The sequence below is a fragment of the Carcharhinus amblyrhynchos genome, chromosome 20 (genome assembly GCF_965287045.1).
Source record: "Carcharhinus amblyrhynchos chromosome 20, sCarAmb.v2.hapA, whole genome shotgun sequence".
In the NCBI taxonomy this organism is placed as follows: Eukaryota; Metazoa; Chordata; class Chondrichthyes; order Carcharhiniformes; family Carcharhinidae; genus Carcharhinus; species Carcharhinus amblyrhynchos.
The window spans coordinates 13,793,793-13,820,872 of record NC_137343.1 but is presented as its reverse complement, the minus strand read 5'-3'; the positions used below and the strand labels follow the sequence as shown (position 1 = coordinate 13,820,872).

The 27,080-nt window shown below is 41.2% G+C and overlaps 1 protein-coding gene across 1 annotated transcript in view; it reads right to left on the bottom strand.

The window, feature by feature from the left end:
• fam222aa (family with sequence similarity 222 member Aa) overlaps nt 1–27,080 on the bottom strand; it is a 262,440-nt gene that overhangs the window by 56,378 nt on the left and 178,982 nt on the right. The window contains exon 6 of the mRNA XM_080208106.1: nt 18,477–18,607. Within this exon, the coding sequence (XP_080064232.1) occupies nt 18,477–18,607 (131 nt within the window). The remainder of the gene's footprint in view (nt 1–18,476; nt 18,608–27,080) is intronic.

The window sequence follows — 27,080 nt, the reverse complement described above, 5'->3', positions numbered from 1 at the left end:
AGATCCTATTAACATCTTAAGCTACACAAATAAAAGATCTTGTTGCTGTTTTAAGGGTTTGTTGCTGATTAAATAATATTTATTACAATATAGTTAGGGACCAATAACGTTTTATTTAAAGTTAACAATGTTTGAAACCCTAGGTACTTACTAAAAGATTCCATTGTTTTAAACAAATAGGATTAATTTTACGATACAAAGTCAGAAAATTAAAACCATTTACAATATTTACCTTATACTTTAATATTCAGAATTAACATGAAATAAATAACAGGGAAACTGCGGAGGAATACACCAAACTGCACAATGGAATATACGACCAATACAGGTCCCACAAATTTCTCAGCACCCCACCCCGATGCCTGTGTCCACAGTGAGTTCCCAATCTCGTGAAAACTCCATCTGCCTCAAAAAGGATTGTCTCTCTACTCAAACACCTAGCTCTGAATTCCGTAAAAGCTGCTCAGATTCAGACTGCTTCAAGGACTGCACCACCTTCTAATAGTTCACTGTTTTTCCCCCAAGACTGCCTTCCACAGGATTCACAAAGTCACACTCCAGCATCTAATTACCGGTTGTGATGATACTGTGCTTTTACGAAATGTATTCATATTATGTTTCTTTTGAGGGAGATGTTTAAAATTCAGCTCTGTTTTACACAGTGCTGATTTGCCTCGGCACCATGCAACTCACATGCTGAGAATGCAGGCTAATAATTGACTTTAACTAGGGATGTGTTTGTTTTAATCAAAGCTAATGCATTTTTATTTGCGTTTTCCCCTGGGGTTTCAGAGAAGGGTTTTGATTAGGTTGATTGACATAGTCATGTGCTTAAAAGAGAGGAGCTAAGCTTTCAAGGAAAAGCAGACAGTTAATACCAGTTCTGAAAGAAGGGGTATCTCTCTCTCTCTTTTGGAGCCAACAATTTAGGAGGTGCTAAGTAGGTCTGTTTGTTGCTATCCGATTTTGAAGAGGAATTTATGTCTTTAAGATGAATATTGTTTGAGTTGGAACTAATAGAGATAGCTAAGCAGTTAAGAATTGAATATGGTCATATTTAAGTAAAATTGGTAAAAGTTAAGCTAATTCATTTGTTATAGTTAAACTGTATTGTTAAATAAAGTTTGCTTTGATAAAAGCTTTAAGTATGTTAACAAAATCACAGCTGGAATGAAACACCATTTCGTCACAAATGCCAAAATAGAAAAACTGTTGGGGTGTAGTCAGGCTTCACAGTATACTTTGAGGTTTCTGATCCCTACCTTAACACTGGCACAATTTCAGCTCTTTAGCAGACCACTGGTTTTACAAAAATGGCACTTTCCTGGGTTTCTCTGACCTCCAATGTTAAAGTTTATTTATTCATCACATGTAAGGCTTACATTAACACTGCACTGAAGTTACCCTGAAATTCACCTATTTGCACTGAGCTATATATGGCTCCCACAGATCCTACTGAGACCTAATCCTTTCTAGCTCAAAGTCATTGACCTTCTGCCATTTTCTGGGCTCCCCAGAGTTTCTGCTGAGCCCTCACCACTTACTCCCTGCCAATAGCAGCACTACTGCTGCCTGGAGCCTCCTCTTCTGCCTCACACCCAGTCACATGGGTTTAGTTTATTCTGCTAGACTGGGTCCCGTGGTCAGATTTCCCTGCTACCATCAGCACAGACTATTCTGATCTCCGTCACAACCCTGAAAAACTAGAACACTGGGCTGAGCATACGTGGCTTCGTCCACTTGGGCCTGCTAGGAAATGGGAGCCCTCAGCCTCGGGAACAAGTCAAGTTCATATTTCTGAACAATAGCAATAAAGAACAAAAACAGAAATTCCTGGAAACACTCAGTCAGTCTGGTAACTAATTTGAGAACAGAAGGAGTTAATGTTCAGATTGATTATCTTTTCAAGCCTCCAGGAATACAAAATTCAAAGCGGGCTATTAACAATTAACATACGACAGAATCACAGTGGCTTCAAGGGCTAGGTTACTTTGGCAGAGAGACAGTCTGCTGCCCAAAGATGGATAGTTAGACAACCTATCTTATTATTGGACATTAAATAATTCCATTTGTCTGCTCTGTGCATAACAGGTTACTTTTCACACTTTTGGGAAAAAAAACAATAGTTCTATTGTTCTTTCTGAAGGTTTAAAAGCAATCCAAATCAATACAGTCAGTGGCAAAGTTGAGCACTCCAAACCTGCCCCTTGCAAAGCAACATCAAAATCAGAATGCCAATGGAGAACACTTCTGTTTCAAAATAATCAGTTTTGTTGATTGAAGAGATTCTGTTTTACAACGTTCACTTTTTAATAACATTCAATCATGGATTGCAAAAATGTTAATGAAACATGGAAGGCACAAACAAACAAATGCTATGAACAGCAATAGGGAAACAGTCACCAGAATTAAAAGTGGAACTAAATTTCAGCACAGACATTTTGTTTGTTGCCTAAATAAATCATTAATAAGCTGTTTTCCTGAATCCCTCAGGAGTTAGTATCACTACAAGTCGGAGGGCTGTCATACACAATAGACTGGGTGACCATTAATGGTCTTTTTTCCTTCCTCTTTTTCTGTGCAAAACCTTTCTGAAACACATATCATGGATTGAATATGTTAAGGATAACTAACTGCAGTGATGTATCAGGCAGCAAAATTGGCTAAATTATACTGCCTTACCCTCACCCTCATGTGTATAGTCACACAAAGATTCTGATGAAAAGATTGTAATTGTCAGCATTAGCTCATTTTTTTATCCCTCAAAAGACTATTGATCACTTGTAAATTTTGCATTATTTCAGATTTAAAGCATTATTTTTCTAATTGACTTTGATAATGATGCATATAATTCAATTTTCAATTCAGTCTTGTCCCCTCATTCTCTTTATTACTCTCTAACCAAAAAGTACTAATTTCTACAAATAATCTGATCCTCCAGTTCATTAGAAAGCAGTTCTCCAGAATTTGGTTTTCTATGGATTCCAAAGGAAGGAATTATGAAGGTTATTCACAATAAACACCAACTGAAGAGCAAACAAAAATATATTGAAAGCAATATTATGTTCCTCAAATTGGAAATGTTAGCTTTGCCTCATTTCACTTTAGCAAAATGCTACAAACTATTGGATTGCAGGGGTTCAAGACAGCAGTTCACCATCATCTTGTCAAGGGAAATTAGGGATGGGCAATAAAAATGCTGACCTAGTCAGCGACACCCATATCCTGTAAAATAATAAAAACAATTTTGAATACTTGAATAATTAGTTTGAACTTGTTATATATTCTGCTTGTTGTGCAATTTGCTTTATTTTTTTTCAGACATAACAGCCATTACAAAATTCATATATCAAAGAAAAAGTTCCAGCTAAAGGGGTGCAGAATAAGAAAAGTGTCCATTTTAAACATGCAGCTTTGATAAAAGCCTAAATTTATTTGGCCTCACATTTAACTAAAATTAACAAAAATGTAATCATCAATCAGTTTCAGTGGGGGAATGTGGCGAACAGTGACCACAATTCTGTAAACTTTTGGATAGTCATGGAAAAGGATGAGTGTTGTCCTACGGGTAAGGTGCTGAATTAGGGGAAGGCTAACTACAGCCGGATTAGGCAGGATTTGATGGCTGTTGATTGGGAGAGGCTGTTTGAGGGTAAATCCACATCTGGCATGTGGGAGTCTTTCAAGGAGCAGTTAAAGGAGTGCAGGACAGGCATGTGCCTGTAAGGAAGGAAGGACGGACAGGAAAGGTAGGATTCGAGAGCTGTGGATTACCAGAGAAATTAGACCCACAATCTAATCAAAAAGAAAAATGAGGCACACATAAGGTCCAAGCAGCTAAAAACCAATGAAGCACTGGAAGAATACAGAGAAAGTAGAAAAGAACTCAGACAGAAGAGCAAAAAGGGGGCAGACAGGATTAAGGAGAATCCCAAGGCATTTTATACATACATTAGGAACAAGAGGGTTGTCAGAGAAAGAGTCGGACCTCTCAAGAACAAAGGAGGGGAATTATGCTTAGAACCCAAGGAATTAGGTGAAATCCTAAATGAATACTTTGCATCAGTATTCACAAAGGAGAGGGACACATTGATTGGTAGTGTCTCAGAGCGATGTGTAGACCCGTTAGAACAAATCACAATTACAAGAGAGGAAGTGTCAGGTGTTTTAGGAAGCATTAAATAGACAAATCCCCAGGGCCAGATGGCATCTGTCCAGGATTACTGAGGGAGACAAGAGAAGAAATTGCTGGGCCTCTAACAGAAATCTTTGTTTCTTCATTGGACACAGGTGACGTCCCAGAGGACTGGAGGATAGCAAATGTGGTCCCATTATTTTAGAAGGGTAACAAGGATGACACGGGTAATTATAGGCCAGTAAACTTGACGTTCGTGGTAGGGAAATTGTTGTAGAAGATTCCTAGAGATAGGATCTGTACACATTTAGAACTGAATAGTCTCATTAGTGATAGACTACATGGTTTTGTACGGGGGAGGTCATGCCTCACAAATTTGGTTGAGTTTTTTGAGGAGGTGATTGACGAGGGAAGGGCTTTGTACGTCATCTACATGGATATTAGTAAAGCATTTCATAAGGTCCCTCATGGCAGGCTGGCGCAAAAGGTTAAATCTCATGGGATCAAAGGTGAGCTACCTAGATGGGCACAGAACTGGCTTGGCCATAGAAGAGAGGGTAGCAGTGGAGGGGTCTTTTTCTGATTGGAGGTCTGTGACTAGTGGTATTCCACAGGGCTCTGTACTGGGACCTCTGCTGTTTCATTTGGAAGATGATGTAGCTGGTCTGATTAGTAGGTTTGCAGATGACACGAAGATTGCTGGAGTTGTGGATAGTGATGAACATTGTCAGAGAATTTAGCAGGATTCAGATTGGCTGGAAAATTGGGCGGAGAAACGGCAGATGGAATTTAATCTAGATAAACATGAAGAGATACATTTTGGTAGATCTAATGCAGGGGGGAGCTATACAATAAATGGTAGAACCATCAGGAGTATAGACACACGGAGGGATCTAGGTGTGCAAATCCACATATCCTTAAAAGGTGGCAACACAAGTGGGAAAGGTGGTGAAGGCAGCATATGACACACTTGCCTTTATTGGACGTGGCATAGAATATAAAAGTTGGCATATGATGTTGCAGTTGTATAGAATGTTGATTAGGTCACATTTGGAATACTGCAGAGAGTTCTGGTCACCACACTACCAGAAGGATGGCTTTGGAGAGAGTGCAGAAAAGGTTTACCAGGACATTGCCTTGTATGGCAGGTCTTAGCTATGAGGTAAGATTGAGTAAACTAGGGCTGTTCTCCCTGCAAAGACAGAAGTTGAGGGGCAACCTAATAGAAGTTTACAAAATTATGAAGGGCATAGCTAGGGTGAACAGTTGGAAGCTTTTTCCCAGGTCAGAAATGACAAACACAAGGAGTCACAAGTTCAAGGTAAGGGGGACAAGGTTCAATATAGATACGCGGGGGAAGTATTTTACACAGAGGGTGTGGGGGCCTGGATTGCACTACCAAGGAAGGTGATTGAGGCAGACACACTAGGATCATTTAAGACTTATCTAGATAGCGACTTGAACAGACTGGGAATAGAGGGATACAAACGGATGGTCTAGTAGGAACACGTGATCAGTGCAGGCTTGGAGGACTGAAGGGCCTGTTCCTGTGCTATATTGTTTCTTGTAACAGGCCTGGCCACATTGTGGTTCACTAGTGAGGCAGATTCATTTACTATCAATTGGAAGGAAACAAGAGCAACTGACGTATCAGGCTAATTACTGAGCTTTTAAGAAAATTAGTTAAACTGCAGCTTTGACTTCTGTACGAAATACTTTTCCTGACAAAAAAAATCAATAATGCATTTGTACAAACTACATTTAAGCTAATAACATGAGAATTTGCCTGTAAAATTGGTGACTGCGCCTTCAGCTGTTTCAGCCTTAAACTCGAATTCACTACCTAAATCCCTCTCCCTCACTACCTAATATGCACCTTAAAACCTGCTTTCCTGAGCAAGCCTTTAGTCATCTGCCTTATTGCCCTCTTGCATGACTTTGTATTAGATTTTGTTTGATAAAACTCTTGAGAAACATCTTGGAGTGTTTCACTAGGTTAAAAGTGCTATATAAGTGCAAGTTGTTTTGTATTGTTAAATAGGTAGAGTTTTTCTTTGTCTGTAACAGAATCCACATAATCCCCCAATCTACACAACGTACTAATCCAAATGGAAAGAACTTGGGTGCAAACTGCCAAGAGCTGAGGATTGGAGATCTCAATGTGAACAAATGTATTAAATTAACAAATTAAAGCCATGCAGTTCACCAGAACTCACTTTTCTTTGTTTAAGCAACTAAAATAATTATAACAATTTACAGATTGATGTTGGATCTTGCATGTGGGGAAAAAGGAGGGCCCCTTCTGTTAGATTGTTGAAACTGATGTTATACACAAAGGTTTAACACAGATTGGAACTCTTCTGTAACTGGATAAAAATGAGAAAAGACCAATGAGCATTTTGTCCTCTCTCATTAGGGTCCAGTAAGACTATACTCAAATAATGTAATATCCACCAGGACAACAGATATGGCTTATGAATTTGGATAAATGATTCTTGCATTTCCCAATCAGGGGAGTCATCAAATTTCGCCTTCCTCAGGCCAACTGGGTAGGGACAACACAGTGGTTAGCTGCTTCATAGTACCAGTCACTCGGGTTCAATACTGGCTTTGAGTGAGTGGGTGTGGAGTTTGCATGTTCTCTCTGCGTCTGCATGGATTTCTTTTGAATGCTCCGGTTTCCACCCACAGGCCAAAGATGTGTAGGTTAGGTGGATTAGCCATGGTAAATTCATGGTGTTATGGGGGTGAGGCAGGGTGTGGGCCTGGGTAAAATGCTCTTTTGGAGAGTCACCACAGATTTGATGGGCCAAATGGCCTTATTTTGCACTGAATAATTTCCAGCCTCACTAGCGATATCCATCTTTTATGGAGGAATAAAGTCAAGTGCTGTGATTCTTCGAAGCTCCATCAACATCATAGCTCTCGGGAGTTAGGAGGGGGTAGGAATTATTCATTTAGCAAAACCATCCTCCACAAGATTAAATAGGTACCATGGAGGAATGGCATATGTCCTGAGAAGAAGTAGGCCAATTGTTCTTCTCTAATTTTCTGCTTCCTTATTAACAAATGTAAGAAGCAGGAGTAGGTGATTTGGCCCCTCGAGCCTGCCCCACCATTCAATAAGATCATGGCTGATCTTTTTGTGGACTCAACTCCACTTACCCCTGCCAGCTCACCATAAACCTTAATTGTTTTATGGTTCAAAAGTCTATTGATCTTTGTCTTAAAAATATTCAACAATGTAGTCTCAACTGCTTCACTGGGCAGGGAATTCCACAGATTCATAACCCTTTGGGTGAAAATGTTCCTCCTCGACTCAGTCCGAAATCTGCTTCCCCTTATTTTAGGCTATTCCCCCAGTTCTGGTTTCACCCGCCAGTGGAAGCAACCTTCCTGCTGCTATCTTATCTGTTCCTTCCATAATTTTACATTTTTCAATAAGATTCCTCTTCATTCTTATAAATTCCAACGAGTATAGTCCCAGTCTGCTCAGTATCTCCTCATGAGCCAAGTCTCCCAGCTCTGGGATCAACGTAGTGAATCTCCTCTGCACCCCTCTAGCGCCATTATATCCTTTTCTCAAGTAAGGGGACCAAAATCGTAAACAATACTCCAGTTGTAGCCTCACTAGCACCTTATACAGCTGCAACATAACCTTCCTGTTTTTAAACTCCATCCCTCTAGCAATGAAGGACAAAATTCCATTTGTCTTCTTAATTACCTGCTGCAGCTGTAAATCAACCTTTTGAGGTCCCTCTGCACAGCTGCATGTTGCAATCTCTTACCATTTTAAATAACAGTCCATTTTGCTGTAATTAGGGACAGTCTGGTAGCAACACTATCAAAATGTTGTCTTGTTTACCTGCTCAAGTTGGACAGAATTTCACACAGAAGCTTAATAAAGAAAGCAGAGACATTTAAAATTTGAACCAGTTTTAAGAATACTACAATCTCTTGTATATAAACTACAAAGCGTTATAAATTTCCTTTCTCCCTCAGAATAAAATAATTATTCATATGGATTGCAACCCAGGCTTAATTTTATGGTTTATAGTCACAGTTTATCAATGGCTAATCCACCAAACCTTCATCAAGAACTGCTTGCAATATTATTAAACACAATTCACTACATTCACTTCCGCTCCCCAGTCCCTTTCTATCAGTGATTGAAAAGGAGTTGTGGTTAAATGAGAATGAGGGAAAACTGAATAATAATTCTTAAAAATGATTGGCATAAAAGATACAGTGGCGTCTGTCACAAAACGTATGCCAAAATTTACTTTTTTCTTCCTCCATTAACTCCTGTTGAAGTCTGAAAAACGCATCAGATGAAGGATAATTTCATATAAATGTATGTAGTTTTGCACTTATTTATTACACACAATACATGGAATTCATCTTTTATAAGTCTGTCTGATTATCTTCTAATGCAAAGCACAATGCCATGTGCTTTATAGCAAGAGGTGTGATTACATCTGTCACAAATATTTGATGAAACCTTTTGGTCAAGAACAAAAAGCTGATCACGCTGTGCATGGTAACTTCTTTAAAAGCTGCATCTATGGAGTTACATTTTTTAAAACTAACTTCTAAATAGTTACTCTTTTTGGGTTAGGAAGGAGTTGGTAGCCCTAAAGTAATTCTCTACTTATTCTCGTTAGTTGAATTCAAATAGCTCGCTTTAGGCACTGACTAGGAATGGAGCAGGAGAAAAGCAGACTCCATTAACCCATTGATTGAGCCACCGCATTACTCTTTCTACGAGGACACCTAGTCCAGATTCGCCCAGAGTCATTTTTCACGTGAATTTCTGGAACTGCACACAAACGTGATCCTGTTCTCACGTGATATTCAAATTGGTAAAATTTGCAGCGGGTGACACCGGATGTGAAAAGTGGTACTTTTGGCTGATTTTTTTTTTCCAAATCCTCCTTCTCCAGCCTAAGGTCATCGAGACTATTGTTTTATTCAGCTATTATTCAGCAAAGTCCAGGAATCAAATTTTTTTTATGGTATAGCATAAACTCCTGCAGTGCTATCACTCACTAGTCCCATAAGGGAGCCATAAGCTTCTTAAAATTTGTATTTTAATCTTTCACTAAAAATATTAATGCACAGCATGTACAAAGGAAGTTAATTACCTCACTTCCTTATTAAGCAAATCATCCAGTCACGCTTCGTCTTTTAAATCAAGCATAGCAATTGCATACCTGTACCTTGAAGATAATGCTCATTCCCTGACCCTTTAAGCTCTGGTGATATAAAAACTTGGTTTAATCTATAGCGAACCCACTCCTGGATCAAAACACTATGGGTTTTTGCCCTTTATGACATATGCTCATAACCTAATAGTCCGGTGCTGCAGAGAGAGAATTCTGCATTGTTGGGAGTACCAACATTCAGCAACACATTAAACCAAGGTTCTCCCACCTTATACTCATAATTCAATTAATTAGCCATTGAAGAGAAAACTTCAAAGAAAAATATGTCTCATGATGCTGGCCAGGAACCATCTTTCAACCCAAACCACCAAAAGCAAATCAACTGATCATGCAACTTGCTACTGTTTGTGGAATATTGCTCACAAACAGTGCTGTTTGCCAAACAATGGCATTCTGCTCATTGCTTTGAAGCATTTCAAGCTATTTGGATCAGTGTGAAACATAACAATGCCAAAAAAAAAGCAATGGTTGCATTGTGGTTCCAACTCGTCATTCAGCATCCAGAGGAAGTACCCCCAATCCATGCACTGACCCCTCCAACTGGCTTACAACCAAAAAGCTGCTTAGGATGTGTCTGCACTGAGATAGCAACTAGTACACAGGGGAAGATGACTGGCTATAGAAGACAACAGTGCCTTAATCTTGCTCTCCCTTACGCTTGCAGAAGAAGTGGGATGAGTGTACAATGGAAGGTGGGGCCCAGAAGAGGTGGTTGCCTTTTCTGTTTTAAAACCAAACTATCCAAATAGAGCGGAAAGCAAATGAAATATCTTAAGTAATAGGAGACATCTGAACCTCAAACAGGTCGTCTTGCTGGATTTAGAGGGCACAAAATGGTCATTAAACAGGTGTAGTGAACTCCACCTCGTCCAATAACATGTCAAACACTGACCAGCCTCTCTCTCCATGTGCCCCGATAAGCATGAAGCAGCAGAAATGTCATGCCTTACAATCACACCTTTCACTAATGTGGATACTTAGTGGGCCCTGGGTGTGCATAGATATGGAGGCATAGAGTGCTATTCAGAGCAGTAGTGTGAAAGAGGTGCCAGACGCAGAAAGAGCAGTGGTTAATTACCTTCAGAGGGCGCAGCCCTGCTCGAATGGGCACAGATGCAGGGCCTCAGGAGTCACTGGAATGGAGGCTCTACCTAGATCAGAAGTAGGAGGTACGCTCCTACATATCAGAATTCCGAGGCAATGTGCGGTCTTAGGAGGTGTCCACAGTGTGCCATATTGGCTTAGGGCTATGAGCGCATAAGCTTTTCCATTGAAAGAGTGATCAATTTCTTCGAAAGCCATATGCTCATTTCATGCGTACTGAAATTGCACAGTAATGTCTACAAGATCCATGAGATGCTTGGTAGCATAAACTGATCAATGGTGCACAGGTTTTTGCAGGGAATGCAACCTGCACCTCAACTCACGATTTGAGCTTCCACCAAGGGTGGCAGATGCCACAGAGGAGATCAAGGGTGCCACCCCTCACATGGAGCCCTCATCATCCTCCGCCTCCTTGACCCCACTGACTGATAGACAATTTGCGAAATAGGAACAAGTAAAAGAAGCTATGTCTGCAATTATGCAGACTTCCCCATGGGCACTTCCAATATGACTAGTTGCAAATTAAGATTAGTGAGCACCTCCTCCGATTCTACAAAGGGAGAACATAGCGCAGAGCACTAAGTGGGTCAGTGGGGTGTCTTCTTATTGTCTGTCAACTTCATAAGCATTGAATCGTACAGTGCAGAAAAGGCCCTTCAGCTCATTTAATTTGCATTAATAACTACCACTAAAGTTGCGCTAATCCCATTTTCCAGCACTTGTTCCATATCCTTGAATGTTATGATGTTTCAAGTGCTCATCTAAATACTTTTTAAAGGTTGTAAAGTTTCTGGCCTCCATCATCTTCCAAGGCAATCATTCTAGATTCCCACCACCCTCAGCGAAAAGTTTTCTCTCAAATCCCCTCTGAAGCTTCTGCCCCTTACCTTAAAACTATGCCACCTCATGACTGACCTTGGAACCAAGGCAAACAGCTGATTCTTATTCACCCTGTCCATATTCCTCAATCATGTCCCCCTCAGCCTTCTCTGCTTTAAAGAAAACAATCCAGACGTATCTAGTCTTTTCTTACAGCTCAAATGCTCCATCCCAATCAACATCCTGGTCAATCTCCTCTGTACCCTCTCTAGTGCAATCACATCCTTCCTATAGTGAGGTGACCAGAAAAACAGTTGTAGCCTAACCAATATTCTGTACAGTTCCAATATTGTCTCCTTACTCTTGTGTGCTATGCCATGATTGATAAAAGTGCAAAAATGCCTTCACAACTATTTCATTCATCTGCTCTGTCGCCTTCAGTGATTAAGTACCCCAAGATCCATCTGCTCCTTTAAGCTTCCTGGTGTCCTGCCATTCATTAATATTCCTTTGTCTTGTTACTTCTTCCGAGTGCATCATCTTGCACTTATCAGGGTTAAATACCATCTGTCTGCCCATCTGACAACGCATATATTCCTGCAATCTATCACATTCTTCTTTGCTATTAACCCCCCTCCCCCCATCACCATCCCACCACATTTTCATCTAAATTATTTATATATAACAAGCAATAAGGGTCCCAACCCTGAACCATCTGATACACCACTGCACATTGGCCTCTAGTCACTCAAAGAGACTTCTACCACTACCCTTTGAGCCCTATTACGAAGGCAATTTTTGATCCATCTCACCAAGCTTCCTTAATGCCACGTGCTTCAACCTTAGACCACAAGATATAGGAGCAGAATTAGGCCATTTGGCTCATCGAGTCGACTCTGCCATTCAGTTGCGAGTGATAAGTTTCTCAACTTCATTCTCCCGGCCTTACCCCGTAACATTTGATCCCTTTACCAATGAAGAACCTATCTCTGTCTTAAATATACGCAATGACCTGGCCTCCATAGCCTTTTGTGGCAATTATATAGATTCACCATCCTCTGGCTGGGAAGTTCCTCCTATCTTGGTTCCTTCAGAAACTGTGCCTGAGGATCCTAGTTTCACCTACTAATGGAAACATCTTCTCCATACCCACACTATCCAGGCCTTTCAGTATTCTGTAAGCTTAATGAGAGCTCTCCTGATCGTTCTGAACTCTATGGAGTAAAGGCCCGCAGTCCTCAAAAGCTCTTCGTATGGCAAGCTTTTAATTCCTGGGAACATTCTCATGTATCTTCTCTGGACCCTCTCCAGGGGCAGCACATCCTTACTTAGATACAGGGCTCTAAATTGCTCACAATACTCCAAATGTAGTCTGACCGGAGCCTTATAAAGTCTCAGCAGTACATCCCTGCTTTCCTATTCCAGCCCTCTCGAAATGAATGCTAATAGTGCATTTGCGTTCTTAACTACCAACCTGACTTGCAAGTTAATCTGAAGAAAACCCTGAACTAGGACTCCCAAGTCCCTTTGCACTTCTGATTTCTGAATTATCAAGCCATTTAGCAAATAGTTAATGCCTCTGTTCTTTCTACCAAGGTGCATAACCTCACACTTTCCCATGTTGTATTCCATCTGCCACCTCTTTGCCCACTCTCCCAACCTGTCCAAGTCCTTCTGCAGCCTCCCCGCCTCCTTAATACTACCTATCCCTGCATCTATCCTTATATTATATGCAAACTTAGCCACAATGCCCTCAGTCCTTTCATCTATGTCAAAGTTGTAATCCCAATACTGACCCCTGTGGAACCCCACTAGTCACCAGCTGCCATCCTGAAATGGACACTTATCTCCACTCTCTGCCTTCTGCCAGTCAGCTAATCTTCTATCCATGCCAGTACATTGCCTCAAGCACCACGGGCTCTCATCTCACTCAGCAACGTCCTGTGCAGCACTTTGTCAAAGGCCTTCTGGAAATCCAAGCAGATAACATCCACTGTCTCTCCTATGTCTAACCTGCTTGTTACCTCCTCAAAGAATTCTAACAGGTTTGTCAGGCCTGACCTCCCCTTGATGAAACCATGCTAACTTTAACATGCACTTCCAAGTATTTCGAAATTTCATCCTTAATAATGGACTCTACACTAATTTCTCGTCTTTTGCTTCCCTTCCTTCTTAAACAGGGGTGTTACATTAGTGATTTTCCAGTCCTCTGTGACCCTCTCTGACTCCTGCGATTCCTGGAAGATCATCACTAATGCCTCCACTATTTCTTCAGCTTTTTCCTTCAGAACTCTGGGGTGTAGTCCATCTGGTCCAGGTAACTTATCCACCTTCAGACCTTTCAGCTTCCCTTGTACCTTCTCCTTAGTAATGACTACCATACTCATCTCTGCCCCTTGATTTTCTTGAATTTTTGGTAGGTTACTGGTGTCTTGCACCCTGAAGACTGACGCAAAGTACCTATTCAGTTCCTCTGTCATTTCTTTGATCTCCATTACTACTTCTCCAGCATCATTTTCCAGTGGTCCAATGTACACTCTTGCCCCTCTCTCACCTTTCATATCTAAAAAACTCATTGCAACTTTTTTTTTTATATTACTGGCTAGCTTACCCTTCTCAGTCTCCCATGTTGGACCTTGTCAAAATGCTTTGCTAAAATCTATACAAACTCCAACTGCACTTTCCTCACCCACACATTTGATCACATTTTTGAAAAATTCTATCAAATTTGTTGGGCATGACTACCCTCTGATGAAGTCATGCTGATTAACCCACACCTTTCCAAGTGGAGACCAATTCTCTCCAATCAGTTCCCTATCATTGATTTGAGTCTCACAGGTTTGTAATTTCTTGGTTCATTTCTATCACCCTCCTTGGAACCACGTTAGCTGTCCGCCAGTCTTTTGACACTTCCCCCATGGCCAGAGAAGAATTAAGAAATTGTGCCAGGGCCCTTCAATTTCCTGCCTTTTCTCCCATAACAACCTAGGATGCAATTCATCCAGGCCTGGGGATTTGCCTATTTTTAAGCCCAGAGGTTCCAATACCTTCTCATTTCCTTTGTTACACTGTGCAAGTTTCTCGCAGTCCCCAACTCCCTACTCTGTTCGTGCCTCCCTTCAGCTAATTTGCAATAGACAGCATTCTCACCTCCACCTCAAACAAATCTTTCAATTTTGGGTTTCCGTGCCTCTGTCTCTGACCTCCAGAGTTGAAAAATTCATAACTTTATGCATTTTTGAAGCTAGAGGACAAATCACAACAAAAACTAGAAATGTCAAAAAGCAACAGTGGATTTAACACAAGCAGACTTATATTAAACCCAAGTCCACCTGTAAACCAAAATTTCTTGATCGCCATTGACCCACAGTCCCTAAACGCTTCTATTTTAAAATTCTCATCTTGTTCAAAACTCTCCATAGTTTCACACATTCTACCTCTGGAACCTCCTTGCTCAAGAACTCTATATTCCTCCAGTTGCAACACATATGTAGCATTACATTGGCACAGAAGCAGGCCACTCAAAATTCTATCCATCTAACCACATCTAAATCTTTCTTAACCTTCTATTCCCTTCTCATGTTTTTATGTGGCCTCCCCTTAAATACATCTATACTAATTGTTTCAACCACTGTGGTAGTGAGTTTTACATCTTCATCACTTTTTTGGTAAAGGATTTTCTTCCGAATTCTCTGCAGTAATTCTTGGTGACTACTGTATTTTGATGGTTATGTTCTTCCTGACAAGAGGCAACATTCTCTCTGCAGCCATACTATCAAAACATTTCCCTTCCATCACAGCAATGATCCTTGTGGAATATCACTTCCCATCTTCTGTCACTCTGAATGGCTGCCATTATTCCCACCCTTAGCTTTCACGGTTTGCAATCCATCCTGCAACTCAATGTCTTTTAATTGCATATTCTATGGCTGTATTCACTTATCTTTATAATGGGGCACCTTATTGAAGGTTATTTGAAAATCCAGATAAACTACATCTATTACATTGCGATCGTCTACTCTCTATTGCCTCCTCAAAAAATTCAATAAGGTTGGCGAAGCAAGATTTTCTGATTTGAAATGCATGCTATTTATTCATTATCATATTTTTCATTCCTAGAATACACTTCTAATCTCTGCTAACAGGAGTCCATTATTCTTTCCATTGTTAAACTGACTGATATTTATATTCCTGGGCATGTTCTGCCTTCCTGTTGAAATATAGTATTTACATTAGTTATCTGCCATTTTCTGGCACTACATTCAAACAAATATTAAATACATGTAGTAACACTTCTGCTATCTCTTTCCCGGATTCTTTTAAAATACATGGATGCAATTCATCTAGGTAACAGCCTTTATCGTCTTTGAGTTGGATTAATTTATTCAATACACCTCCTTCATTTTAAACGCACTTATCTCATTGTTCATCTCATCGTTCAATGTATTATCTAACTGTTCTATCTCCCTGATAAGCAGTCATTGAAGAAAAGATGGTGGCCTAGTGACAATGTCGCCGGACTAGTAATCCAGAAGACCAGGCAGCATTCTGGGAACGTTGGTTCAAATCTCACCATGGCAGCTAGTGGAATTCGAAATCAATTAATAAATCTAAAGCTGGTCTCAGTAATGGGGAGCATGAAACCATCAGGATTGTTATAAATTTTCATCTGGTTCAATAACATCCTTCAGGAAAAAAATCTGCAATTTTATCTGGCTTACATGCAACTCCAAATCTACACCAATGTGATCGACTCTTAATTGTCTTTGAAATAGCAAGCCACTCAGCTGAAAGGCAATTAAGGATGGCCAACAAACATTGGCTTTGCCACCCACATTCCCAGAATGAAAAAGAAAAAACATATCTAAACTTTTCTGTCTTCTCTCCATTATTACCTGTAGTATTATCCTGTCTATTCCTTAATTATAGATTGAATCATAGAATTCTAGTGCAGAAGGAGGCTTTTCAGCCCATCTAGTCTGCACTGACCACAATCCCACCCAGGCCCTATCCCCATAACCCAATGCATTTATTCTAGCTAGTCCCCCAATACTAAGGGGCAATTTATCATGGCCAATCCACCTAACCACACATAACTGGACTGTGGAAGGAAACGGAAGCACTCAGAAGAAACCCACGCAGACACAGAGAACATGCAAACTCTGCATACACAGTGACCCAAACTAGGAATCAAACTCAGGTCCTTGGCGCTGTGAGGTAGCAATGCTAACCACTGGGCCACGTGGTCCTATTCTCATCACGCATTCCTTTTTATTGATGGGCCCATGAAATATTTTAATATATTGTTTTATGTTCTTTGATAATTTAATTTCACAGTTCTTCTTTGCATTTCCAATAGCTTTTTTCATTTCTCTCCTGATCTCCTTGTATTCTCAATTATCGCGCAGTCCTCTGCTGTTCAGGTAATTGTTGTATGCCTCTTTCCTAACCTTAATTTGTTCCCTTATATTTTTTATTTGTTTGGTTGATTCTTTCCTTTCAGTGAAATATATTTTTCTTCACTTTGTCTCATATGATTCCTCCAGAAATGGAAGTAGTTCTGAAAAATAGTCACGCTGGACTCAATGTTAACTCTTCACAGATGCTGCTAGACCTGAGTATTTTCAGTAATCTGTTTTCATTTCAATTATTTGATCATACCTTTCTTTTCACCTTTCTCCCACCAATGCTTGTTTTGGGGTTATTTACGCCACTTTGAAATATCTTTACATTACTTTTCCTATAACCATGCAAGTTGTTGTTCTGATTATGCAAGCAAGATGTTTATCCACATTTCTATTTCATTGGCAAGCTGCACAATTTCAGTTAATTAAAAGTCCAGATGGATCGCTGCCCATCTCTGGGTATTCCCAAGTGTTGTATGGGTTTGGGTAAGTAGATGCATCCATAATATTAAGCAAACAGACACACTTGCTTAACTGTTTATTTAGTACCTATGTAGATTTAGTCAGCCACTGTCTTCACCAGATCATCTCCTACCATCTACATAAACACACTGCCTACCATCCTTTCATACCTTCTATCTAGAGTGACTGTTAATACTTCAGCCAAGATCAATGCAAGCTACAAGAATAGTGTACAATCTTTCTTTAATTTGAATACTGACCCAATAGCTTTGTTCAAAAGTAACTAGCAGGAATGCCTAATAATGTGCTGTAGGTGTGAAGCAAATCCATTACTGATCACAGGGTGGGTAGGTGAATTGACACTACAGGTCTCGTCTCTTAAATCACAATATACTCCAGTGAGTGATGAGCCTACTATGGTAGCTTTTCAAGTTCAGCACATTTGCTGCAACACTTCAGCATTTTCTGATTTTATTTCAGATCTTACCTCTTGTCATCACCATTGAAACTATGTGCATATTTTTGATCTCATAATATCTTTCAATTGTCTTACTGGTATCATTTAATAGATCCCTGCTTATTCATTAAGCAGTTTACTACCTTTTCTTCCTTGTCTGTTTCTTATACACGGTAAGAAGTCTCACTACACCAGGTTAAAGTCCACCAGGTATATTTGGTAGTAAACGCCACTAGCTTTCAGAACGCTGTTCCTTCGTCATGTGAGTGGAGAACTCTCCACTTTGGCCTGCCCACTATACAATGCGAGAACTCTCCACTCACCTGACAAAGGAACAGCGTTCCAAAAGCTAGTGGCGTTTACTACCAAATAAACCTGTTGGACTTTAACCTGGTGTTGAGAGACTTCTTACTGTGTTTACCCCAGTCCAATGCCAGCATCTCCACATCATGTTTCTTATTCAACCAAAGGTGACAGTTTACCTTTCACTTCCAAAGATGAATATATACAGCAAACAAGTTCTCTTCAGATGCAATAATACCAATTGCGCATTTCAAACATTTTTAATTCCATCATTTGCAAATGTTCCTTTTACAAGAATTAATTTTCATTTTTTTAACAAGTTAGCATATATATTTCTCTTACTCCGTTCTGATGTTGGAGTGTAACAAAATAGAAGGTAATCCTGGATTTTCCTGCCCTTTGATTAATTAGAAAAGCTAACCCTCCCCCCCAAATACTTTTTCTGTTGGGTTAGATTTGTAATAGGACTCACAAGAAAGGTCCAAATCAAGAAGTGGGAGTACAACTACCACCATGTGTATTATGGTAGTCTGGGATGTGTATCAATGCTATGAAATTCCACTCACATTTCAGCGACTCCAGTGTTTTACCGGGACATGACAAACGTTGCGAAGGTGGGTTCTGTGTTCGCTGAAGGCAGGCCAACATGATGGAGGAGCTGCGCCTATTCCCGCAGTCAAAGTCCTCAACTATCACACTATTAAATAAAAAGAGAAATGCATAAGAAATACTTCAATATTTCAACAGTGACAGTTGACCCTGTACAATAAAGTTTATTTTTGTTTATTCAAAACCCATGGAATCTTGTATTTTTATTCACTTGGTAAGCATCTTGAATCTCAAACTTTATCTGCTTCAAATAAAATATTATTGGTCTCTAACCAGAGCTCTCCCATGTCCCAAGTCTGGCCAAGGATCGTATCACAGAACTAAATGTTATTTTGTAATTTTAAAAAAAACCATAAATTGTAATTCAATGCAAGTGACAAACCATTTTGGGACCAGACCTCGACAAAAAGGTTTGTCTGTCATGTTTTAACACGGCCACTTATAAACCTACAACAAAGTTGCTCCTTCTCCCCCATTTTCTCACATTTTGGTGCTTGCTCTCTCGTTCAATTTTCATGGGGTCTTGCTGTCAGTTCCACATCTACTTTTCCCCAACTTCACGTTTTCCAGTGGGTTGGGAAGCATTTAGTTGAGCAAGAAAGCCAGCAAGTCGTCAAAAGCACAAACAGGCAGGTGAGGGGACAGGCAGCTTGGGACTTGTGTTTAGCATCCGCACCACTAACTGACCGCATTGGTGATGTTTTTGTCATTGGAAACAGTAAATCATTTTAAAGGCCTTTTTATGGTGTATCCAAAGGAACATTCAGATCGGAGTTCGAAGACAAATGGCTTACTCTAAATCCAGGCAGAAAATGCTCTGTTTTCCATTTCTGCAAAGCACCAACAACCTATATGGATTTGATGCCAAGATCAATTCTTTGATTTCTGATTTGATTTACTATCACGTGTATTAACCTATCGAAAAGTATTGTTTTTACGCGCTATACAAAGCATACCATTCATAGAGAAGAAACGAGAGAGTGCAGAACGTGTTACAGTCATAGCTAGGGTGTAGAACGAGAGTAAAAGATAGAATTAGAAGGTATGCTGGGCACAGCTTGCAAGAAGTTGCCTCACTCCAGCGCCATCTTGGATTGAAACTGTAGACTGTAAAAGTTTTGGGACTCCTGGACAAATGGGTGGTTAGTTACTCAGGGGAGTTGGAAAAATTATGGAATTTTCTCATTTTACGGGTCATTAGAATTAATTGCGGCAATTCAAACAATATGAGAACTGCTTAAGAACCTGCATTCTTATAGTACTTTTAACAAACAAAATGAACCAAGGAGTTCAAAGGCAGAAAAAAAGACTGCTTATGGGGGAGTTGAGTGAAACAAAGGCATGATTGAATGGATGGGTTTTAAGGGAGCCAAGAAAAAGAATCATTTTCATGTTAGAATGGTTTTGCAAGGAAATGCCAGAGAAAAGGCCCAAGGGCGGAGGAAGCCTCTGCCACTTTCAACCTCTGCTGTCCAGCAGAGGCAGCAGAGTGGCGACACCAATTGGCTGTCACAGGGAAGATGTGCATCGGTGCAATCGCAGCTTCTAGAAGGTGGACATCAGCAAGGCACCCTCCCTGTTCAAGTGAAGGCAAGCATCTGCTAGAGGGCAGCACAGCAGTGTTGTGGCGGGGAAGATGTACACTGGTGCAGTCACTGCTTCCACGTAGCATGGTTTGTGGAGGAGCTGTTGTCAAGGGACAATTAAACCCCAAACACAAAGTGTTTCCCTACCTATCTCCTCTTCTAACCAAAAAGTCACTGAGAGGACCACAAGCAAGGGAAAGGTGAGTTGAGATTCTTTTATCTTTACAACTGTAAAAGGGCAGTATGGCAGTTAGGGCAGTGGTATGCTTCTCTTACCAAATGTAGGAAATCAGGGAGCAAGCTGACAACTTTGTCTGCAAGAACTGTGTCCAGCTGCAGCTCCTCACAGACTGCATTGTTCGGTTGGAGTGGAAGCTGGACGCACTACGGAGCATACAGGGGGCAAAGTGTGATAGACACTAGTTACAGGGAGGTCATTCACATCACAGGTTCAATCAGGTAGGAGGGATGACTACCAGGAGAAGCAGATAGGTGGTGCAGAGTTTCCTGTGGCTATTCCCCTTTCAAACAGGTATTCTGTTTTGAATATTGTTGAGGAGGATAGCCTCTCAGGGGAAAATACCAGCACCAGCCAGGCTTATGGCATCACACCTGCTTTACAGCAGGGTTGGGCAAAGAGCAAGCAAGCAGTAGTAATAGGGAACTCAGTAGTTTGAGACAGACAAGCATTTCTGTGGCCATAATCGAGACTCCAGGATGGTGTGTTGGCCTCCCTGGTGCCAGGCCCAAGGGTGTCGCGAGTGGTTGCAGGACATTCTTAAGGGGGAGGGGGAGCAGCCAGAAGTCATTGTACACATTGGTACCAATGACGTAAGTAGGAAAAGAGAGGAGGTCCTAAAGTATGAATATAGAGAGTTAGGCAGAAGGCTAAAGTGCAGGACCACATGGGTAGTCATTTCTGGACTATTGCTGGTGCCATGTGCTAGTGAGAGTAGGAATAGGAAAATTAGGCAGATGAACGCATGGCTTGAGTGTAGGTGCGGGGGCAAGGATTTAGATTTGTGGATCACTGGGATCTCTTCTGGGACAGGGGTGACCTGTTCAAGAGGGACAAGTTACATCTGAACTGGAGGGGAACTAATAACCTGGTGGGGAGATTTGCTAGAGCCATTCGGGAGGGTTTAAACTAGTTTGGCAGGAGGGTGCGACCTAAATCAGTAGGGAAACAGAAGACAAGATTGAGGACAGCATGGAAGTTAAACAGAGCACAGTAAATAGTAAAGACAGTGTCAGTAATCCTAGTACTAGACAGGTCAGGCAAAAGCAGGGCAGAGCATGGGAAGTTTAGATTAAATTGCAGTTATTTCAATGCAAGAGGCCTGGCAGGCAAGGCAGATGAGCTCAGGGCATGGATGGGTACATGGGAGTGGGATATTATAGCTATTACTGAAACATGGCTAAGGGAGGGACAGAACTGGCAGCTCAATATTCCAGGGTACAAATATTATAGGAAAGATAGAACAGGAGGTAAGAGAGGAGAGAGCGCTGCATTTTTGATTAGGGAAAACATTATGCAATACTAAGAAGGGATATTTCTGAGGATTCGCCCCCTGAGTCTATATGGGTAGAATTGAGAAATGTGAAGGGAAGGATCACTGACAGGATTGTACTATTGGCCCCCAAATAGTCAGTGGGAAATTGAGGAGCAAATATATACGATCACAGATAGCGCCAAGAAAAATAGGATGGTAATAGTAGGAGACTTTAACTTTCCCAACATTGACTGGGACAACCATAGTATTCAGGGCTTAAATTTGTTCAGTGTATTCAGGAGGAATTTCTCATTCAGTACGTGGACGGCCTGACTAGAGAGGCAGCAAAACTTGACCTCCTCTTGGGAAATAAGGAAGGGCAAGTCATAGAAGTGCTAGTGAGGGATCACTTTGGGACCAATGACCATAATTCCATTCTTTTTAAAGATAGCTATGGAGAATGGCAGGTCTGGCTCAAAAGTTAAAATTCTAAATTTGGGCAAGATAAATTTTGATATTAGACAGGAACTTTCAAAAATTGACTGAGAGTGTCTGTTGGCAGGCAAAGGGACAGCTGGTAAGTGGAAGGCTTTCAAAAGTGTGTTAACCAGGGTTTGGTGTAAGTACATTCCTTTTAGAGTGAAGGGCAGGGCTGGAAGTAGTATGGAACCCTGGATGACTCAGGACATTGAGGCCCTAGTCAAAAAGGAGAAGGAGGCATATGACATGCATAGGCAGCTGAGATCAAGTGGATGTCTTTAAGAATACAGAGGGTGTCGGAATTAAGGGAGAAATCAGAAGGGCAAAAAGGGGACATGAGGTTGTTGTAGCAGATAAGGCAAAGGAGAATTCAAAGAACTTCTACAAATACGTGGAGGGCAAAAGAGTAATTAGGAAGAGAGTAGGCCCTCTTAAGGATCAATAAGGTCATCTGTGTGCAGACCCGCAAGAGATGGGTGAGATCCTAAATGAATACTTCTCATCATTACTTACTGTTGAGAAAGGCATGAATGATAGGGAACTTGGGGAAATAAACAGTGACGTATTATGGAGTGTACATATTACAGAGAAAGTGATGCTGAAATTCTTAAAGCACAGCAAGGTAGATAAACTCCCAGGACCTAATGAAGTGTATCTGAGAACGTTGAAGGAGGCTAGGGAAGAAATTATGGGTCCCCTAGCAGAGATATTTGAATCATCGACAGTCACAGATGAGGTGTCTGAAGATTGCAGGGTAGCAAATGTGTCTTTGTTTAAGGAGGGCTGCAGGGAAAAGCCTGGAAACTACAGACCGATGAACCTAACATCTGTAGTGGGTAAGTTGTTCGAAGGTATTCTGAGAGACAGGTTCTACAGGTATTCATACAGTCAGACGTTTACAGCATGGAAACAGGCCCTTTGGCCCAACTTGTCCATGCCACCCCTTTTTTTAATCCCTAAGCTGGTCCCAATTGCTTGTGTTTGGCCCATTTCCATATCCCTCTATTCCCATCCGACCCATGTAACTGTCTAAACGCTTCATACAAAACTTGTACCCACCTTTACTATTACCGCTGACAGCTTGTTCCAGATACTTACTACCCTGTGAGAAAAAATTGCCCCTCTGAACCCTTTTGTATTTCTCCCCTCTCACCTTAAACCTCTAGTTGTAGGCTCCCTTATCTTTGAGAAAAAATATTGACTATCTAGCTGATCTATGCCTCTCATTACTTTACAGACCACTAAAAGATCACCCCTCAGCTTCCTAAGCATGAGAGAACAAAGTCCTAGTCTAAACAGCCTCTCCTTATACCTCAAACCATCAAATCCTGGAAGCCTCCTAGTAAATCTTTTCTGCATCCTTTCTAGTTTAATAAAGGCCTTGCTAAAGTCCTTGTAGACATCAACTGCACTGCCCCCATCAACCTTCTTGGTTCCCCATTCAGAGGGATTTAGAACACTCTGATTAGGAACAGTCAGCATGGCTTTAAGAGTGGAAAATCATGTCTCGAATTTGATTGCATTTTTTGAAGGTGTAACCAAGAAGGTAGATGAGGGCAGTACAGTCAATGTTGTCTACGCGGGCTTTCGGTTAAATCTCACTGGATCCAGGATGCGATAGCCAATTGGATACAAAACAGGCTTGATGACGGAAGACAGAGAGTGGTTTGAAAGGATTGTTTTTCAAATTGGAGGCCTGTGATCAGTGGTGTGCTCAGGAATTGGTGATGGGCCCACTGTTATTCGTCATTTATATTAATGATTGGATAAGAATATAGGAGGCTTGGTTAATGTAGCACAGCACAGTACAGGCCCTTCGGCCCTCAATGTTGTGCCAAGCTATGTCTGAACCCAATATCAAGCTATCCCACTTCCTATAATTCTGATGTGCTCCACGTACCTATCCAATAACCGCTTGAAAGCTCCTAAAGTGTCCGACTCCACTGTCACAGCAGGCAGTGTATTCCACACCCCAACCACTCAGTGAAGAATCTACCTCAGACATCCCTCCAATATCTCCCATGAACTTTACAGTTATGCCCACTCTACATCCACCCAAGGAAACAGCCTCTGCACATCCACTCTATCTATCCCACTCATCATCTTATAAACCTCTATTAAGTCACCTCTCATCCTCCTCTGCTCAAAAGAGAAAAGCCCCAGCTCCCTCAACCTTTCCTCATAAGACCTACCCTCCAACCCAGGCAGCACCCTGGTAAATCTCCTCTGCACTCTCTCCAATGCTTCCACATCCTTTTTATAGTGAGGTGACCAGAGTGGAACACAATATTTCAAATGTGGTCTCACCAACATCTGGTATAGTTACCACAGCTCTTAAACTCAAACCCCCTGTTAATAAACGTTAACACACTACAAGCCGCCTTCACAGCTCTATCCACTTGACTGCCAACCTTCAGACTTCTGTGGATATGAACCTCAAGATCTCTCTGTTCCTCCACATTCCTCAGAACACTGTCATTGACCCTGTAATCTGCATTCAAGTTTGTCCTACCAAAATGAATCACCTCACACTTATCAGGGTTAAACTCCATCTGCCACTTTTCAGCCCAGCATCCTATCAAATGTCTCGTTGCAGCCTGCAAGAGCCCTCCACCTCATCCACTACTCCACCGATCTTGGTGTCATCAGCAAATTTACTAACCCACCCTTCAGCCCCCTCTTCCAAGTCATTGATAAAAATCACAAATAGCAGAGGACCCAGCACTGACCCCTGTGGTACACTGCTGGTAACTGGCCTCCAGTCTGAAAATTTTCCTTCCACCACCACCCTCTGTCTTCTATGAGGCAGCCAGTTACTTATCCAATCAGCTAAATTTCCTTCTATCCCACACCTCCTTATCTTCTTCATGAGCCTACCATGGGGAACCTTATCAAATGTCTTGTATGCGACATCAACTGCTCTACCTTCATCTACACACTTAGTTAGCTCCTCAAAGAATTCAATCAAATGTGTGAGGCAGGACTTACCCCTCACGAAACAGTGCTGACTATCCCAGATTAAACTGCATCTTTCCAAATGATCATAAATCCTATCTCTCAGGATCCTTTCCATTAACTTACTGACCACCAAAGAAAGACTAACTGGCCTATAATTGCCAGGGTCATTCCTATTTCCTTTTCTGAAAGGAGAAACAACATTCGTCACTCTCCAAACCTCTGGCACAATCCCCGTGGTCAGTAAGGACCCAAAGATCAAAACTAAAGGCTCCGCAATCTCATCCCTTGCCTCCCAAAGTATCCTAGGATGTATCCCATCTGGCCCGGGGATTTATCGACCCTCAGGTTTTTCAAAATTGCTAATACATCTTTTTCCTCCATCCTATCAGCCTGCATCATGCATTCATCCTCAAAAACATGGCCCCTCTCCTTCGTGAACACTTAAGTATTCATTTAACACCTCTCCTATCTCTTCTGATTCCATGCACAAGTTCACACTGCTATCCTTGACTGGCCCTAACCTCACCCTGGTCATTCTTTTGTTTCTCACATGAGAGTAAAAAGCCTTGGGGTTTTCTTTTATCCGACCCGTCAAGGACTTCTCATGCCCCCTCCTAGCTCTCCTAAACCCTTTTTTAAACTCATTCCTAGCTGCCTTGTAACCTTCAAACGACTCAGCCGAAGCTTGTTTTTTCATCCTTACAAACTTTTTTTTTCCTCTTAACAAGACATTCAACCAAGATTGGTGGCATAGTGGGCAGTGAAGATTATCTAAAATTGCAATGGGACTGTGATCATTTGGGCCAGTTGGCTGATGAATGGCAGATGGACTTTAGTTTCGATAAATGTGAGATGATGCATTGTGGTAGACTGAACCAGGGGAGGACGTTGGGGAGGGTTATAGAATAAAGAGATCTAAGGGTACAGATTCATAGCTCCTTGAAGGTGGAGTCACAGGTGGACAGGGTGGTGAAGGTGGCATTCAGCATTCTTGGTTTCATTGGTCAGAACTTTGAATACAGGAGTTGGGAAGTCTTGAAGTTGTACAAGACATTAGTAAGGCCACACTTGGAATACTGTGTACAGATTTGGTTACCCCATTATAGAAAGGTTATTAAAGTAGAAAAAGAGTACAGAAAAGATTTATGAGGATGTGACTAGGACTTGATGGTTTGAGTTATAAGGATAGGCTGGATAGACTGGGACTTTTCTCCATGGAGCATAGGAGGCTTGGGGTGATCTTTTAGAGGTCTATAAAATAAAGAGGGGCATAGATAAGGTAAACAGTCAGCAGCTTTTTCCAAAGATAGGGGTGTCTAAAACTAGAGGGCGTAGTTTTAAGGTGAGAGGGGAGAGATTAAAAAAGGGTCCAGAGGGGCAACATTTTCACAGAGGGTGGTGTCTGAAACAAGGTGTCAGAAGTGGTTGTAGAGGCGGGTAAAATGTTGTCTCTTAACAAGCATTTGGACAGTTACTTGGGTAAGATGGGTATAGAGGGATATAGGTATGGGCTAAACACGAGCAATTGAGACTAGCTTAGGTGGTTTTAAAAAAAGGGGGTAGCATGGACAAGTTGGGCTGAAAGACCTGTTTCCGTAGTGTAAACTTCTATGACCCTTTGCAGTGCTTTACTTTTGGAATATATTTCAATTGGAAAGGCATCAAGGTCAATGGTAAGATCAGACTGCACATGAATATTGCAACTTGAAAAACTTGCAGGAAAAAACTGACAAGTTAATTAGATGAAACAATTTCCTAATGAACAGCATAATAGATGGAAAGGAATATACTTTACATATATGTTAATATGTGAGCCATGCTCCAGGCAGGAAAAATAGAATCTGGTACCCAAATACTGGCTTGACCACCAGCAGGACAAATGTGTCTGGACAGAATGACTACTAGTTCAGAGGCAGATATATGCTTCCGTGTGAATAAAATTGGGTTCAGGCCCACTCCATAAAGTTCAAACAGAGATAAAGTGCCAGCTCTGGATGAACATACAGGGACTGTATTTGTGGTCAACGGGTAGTAGTGGCCCCAC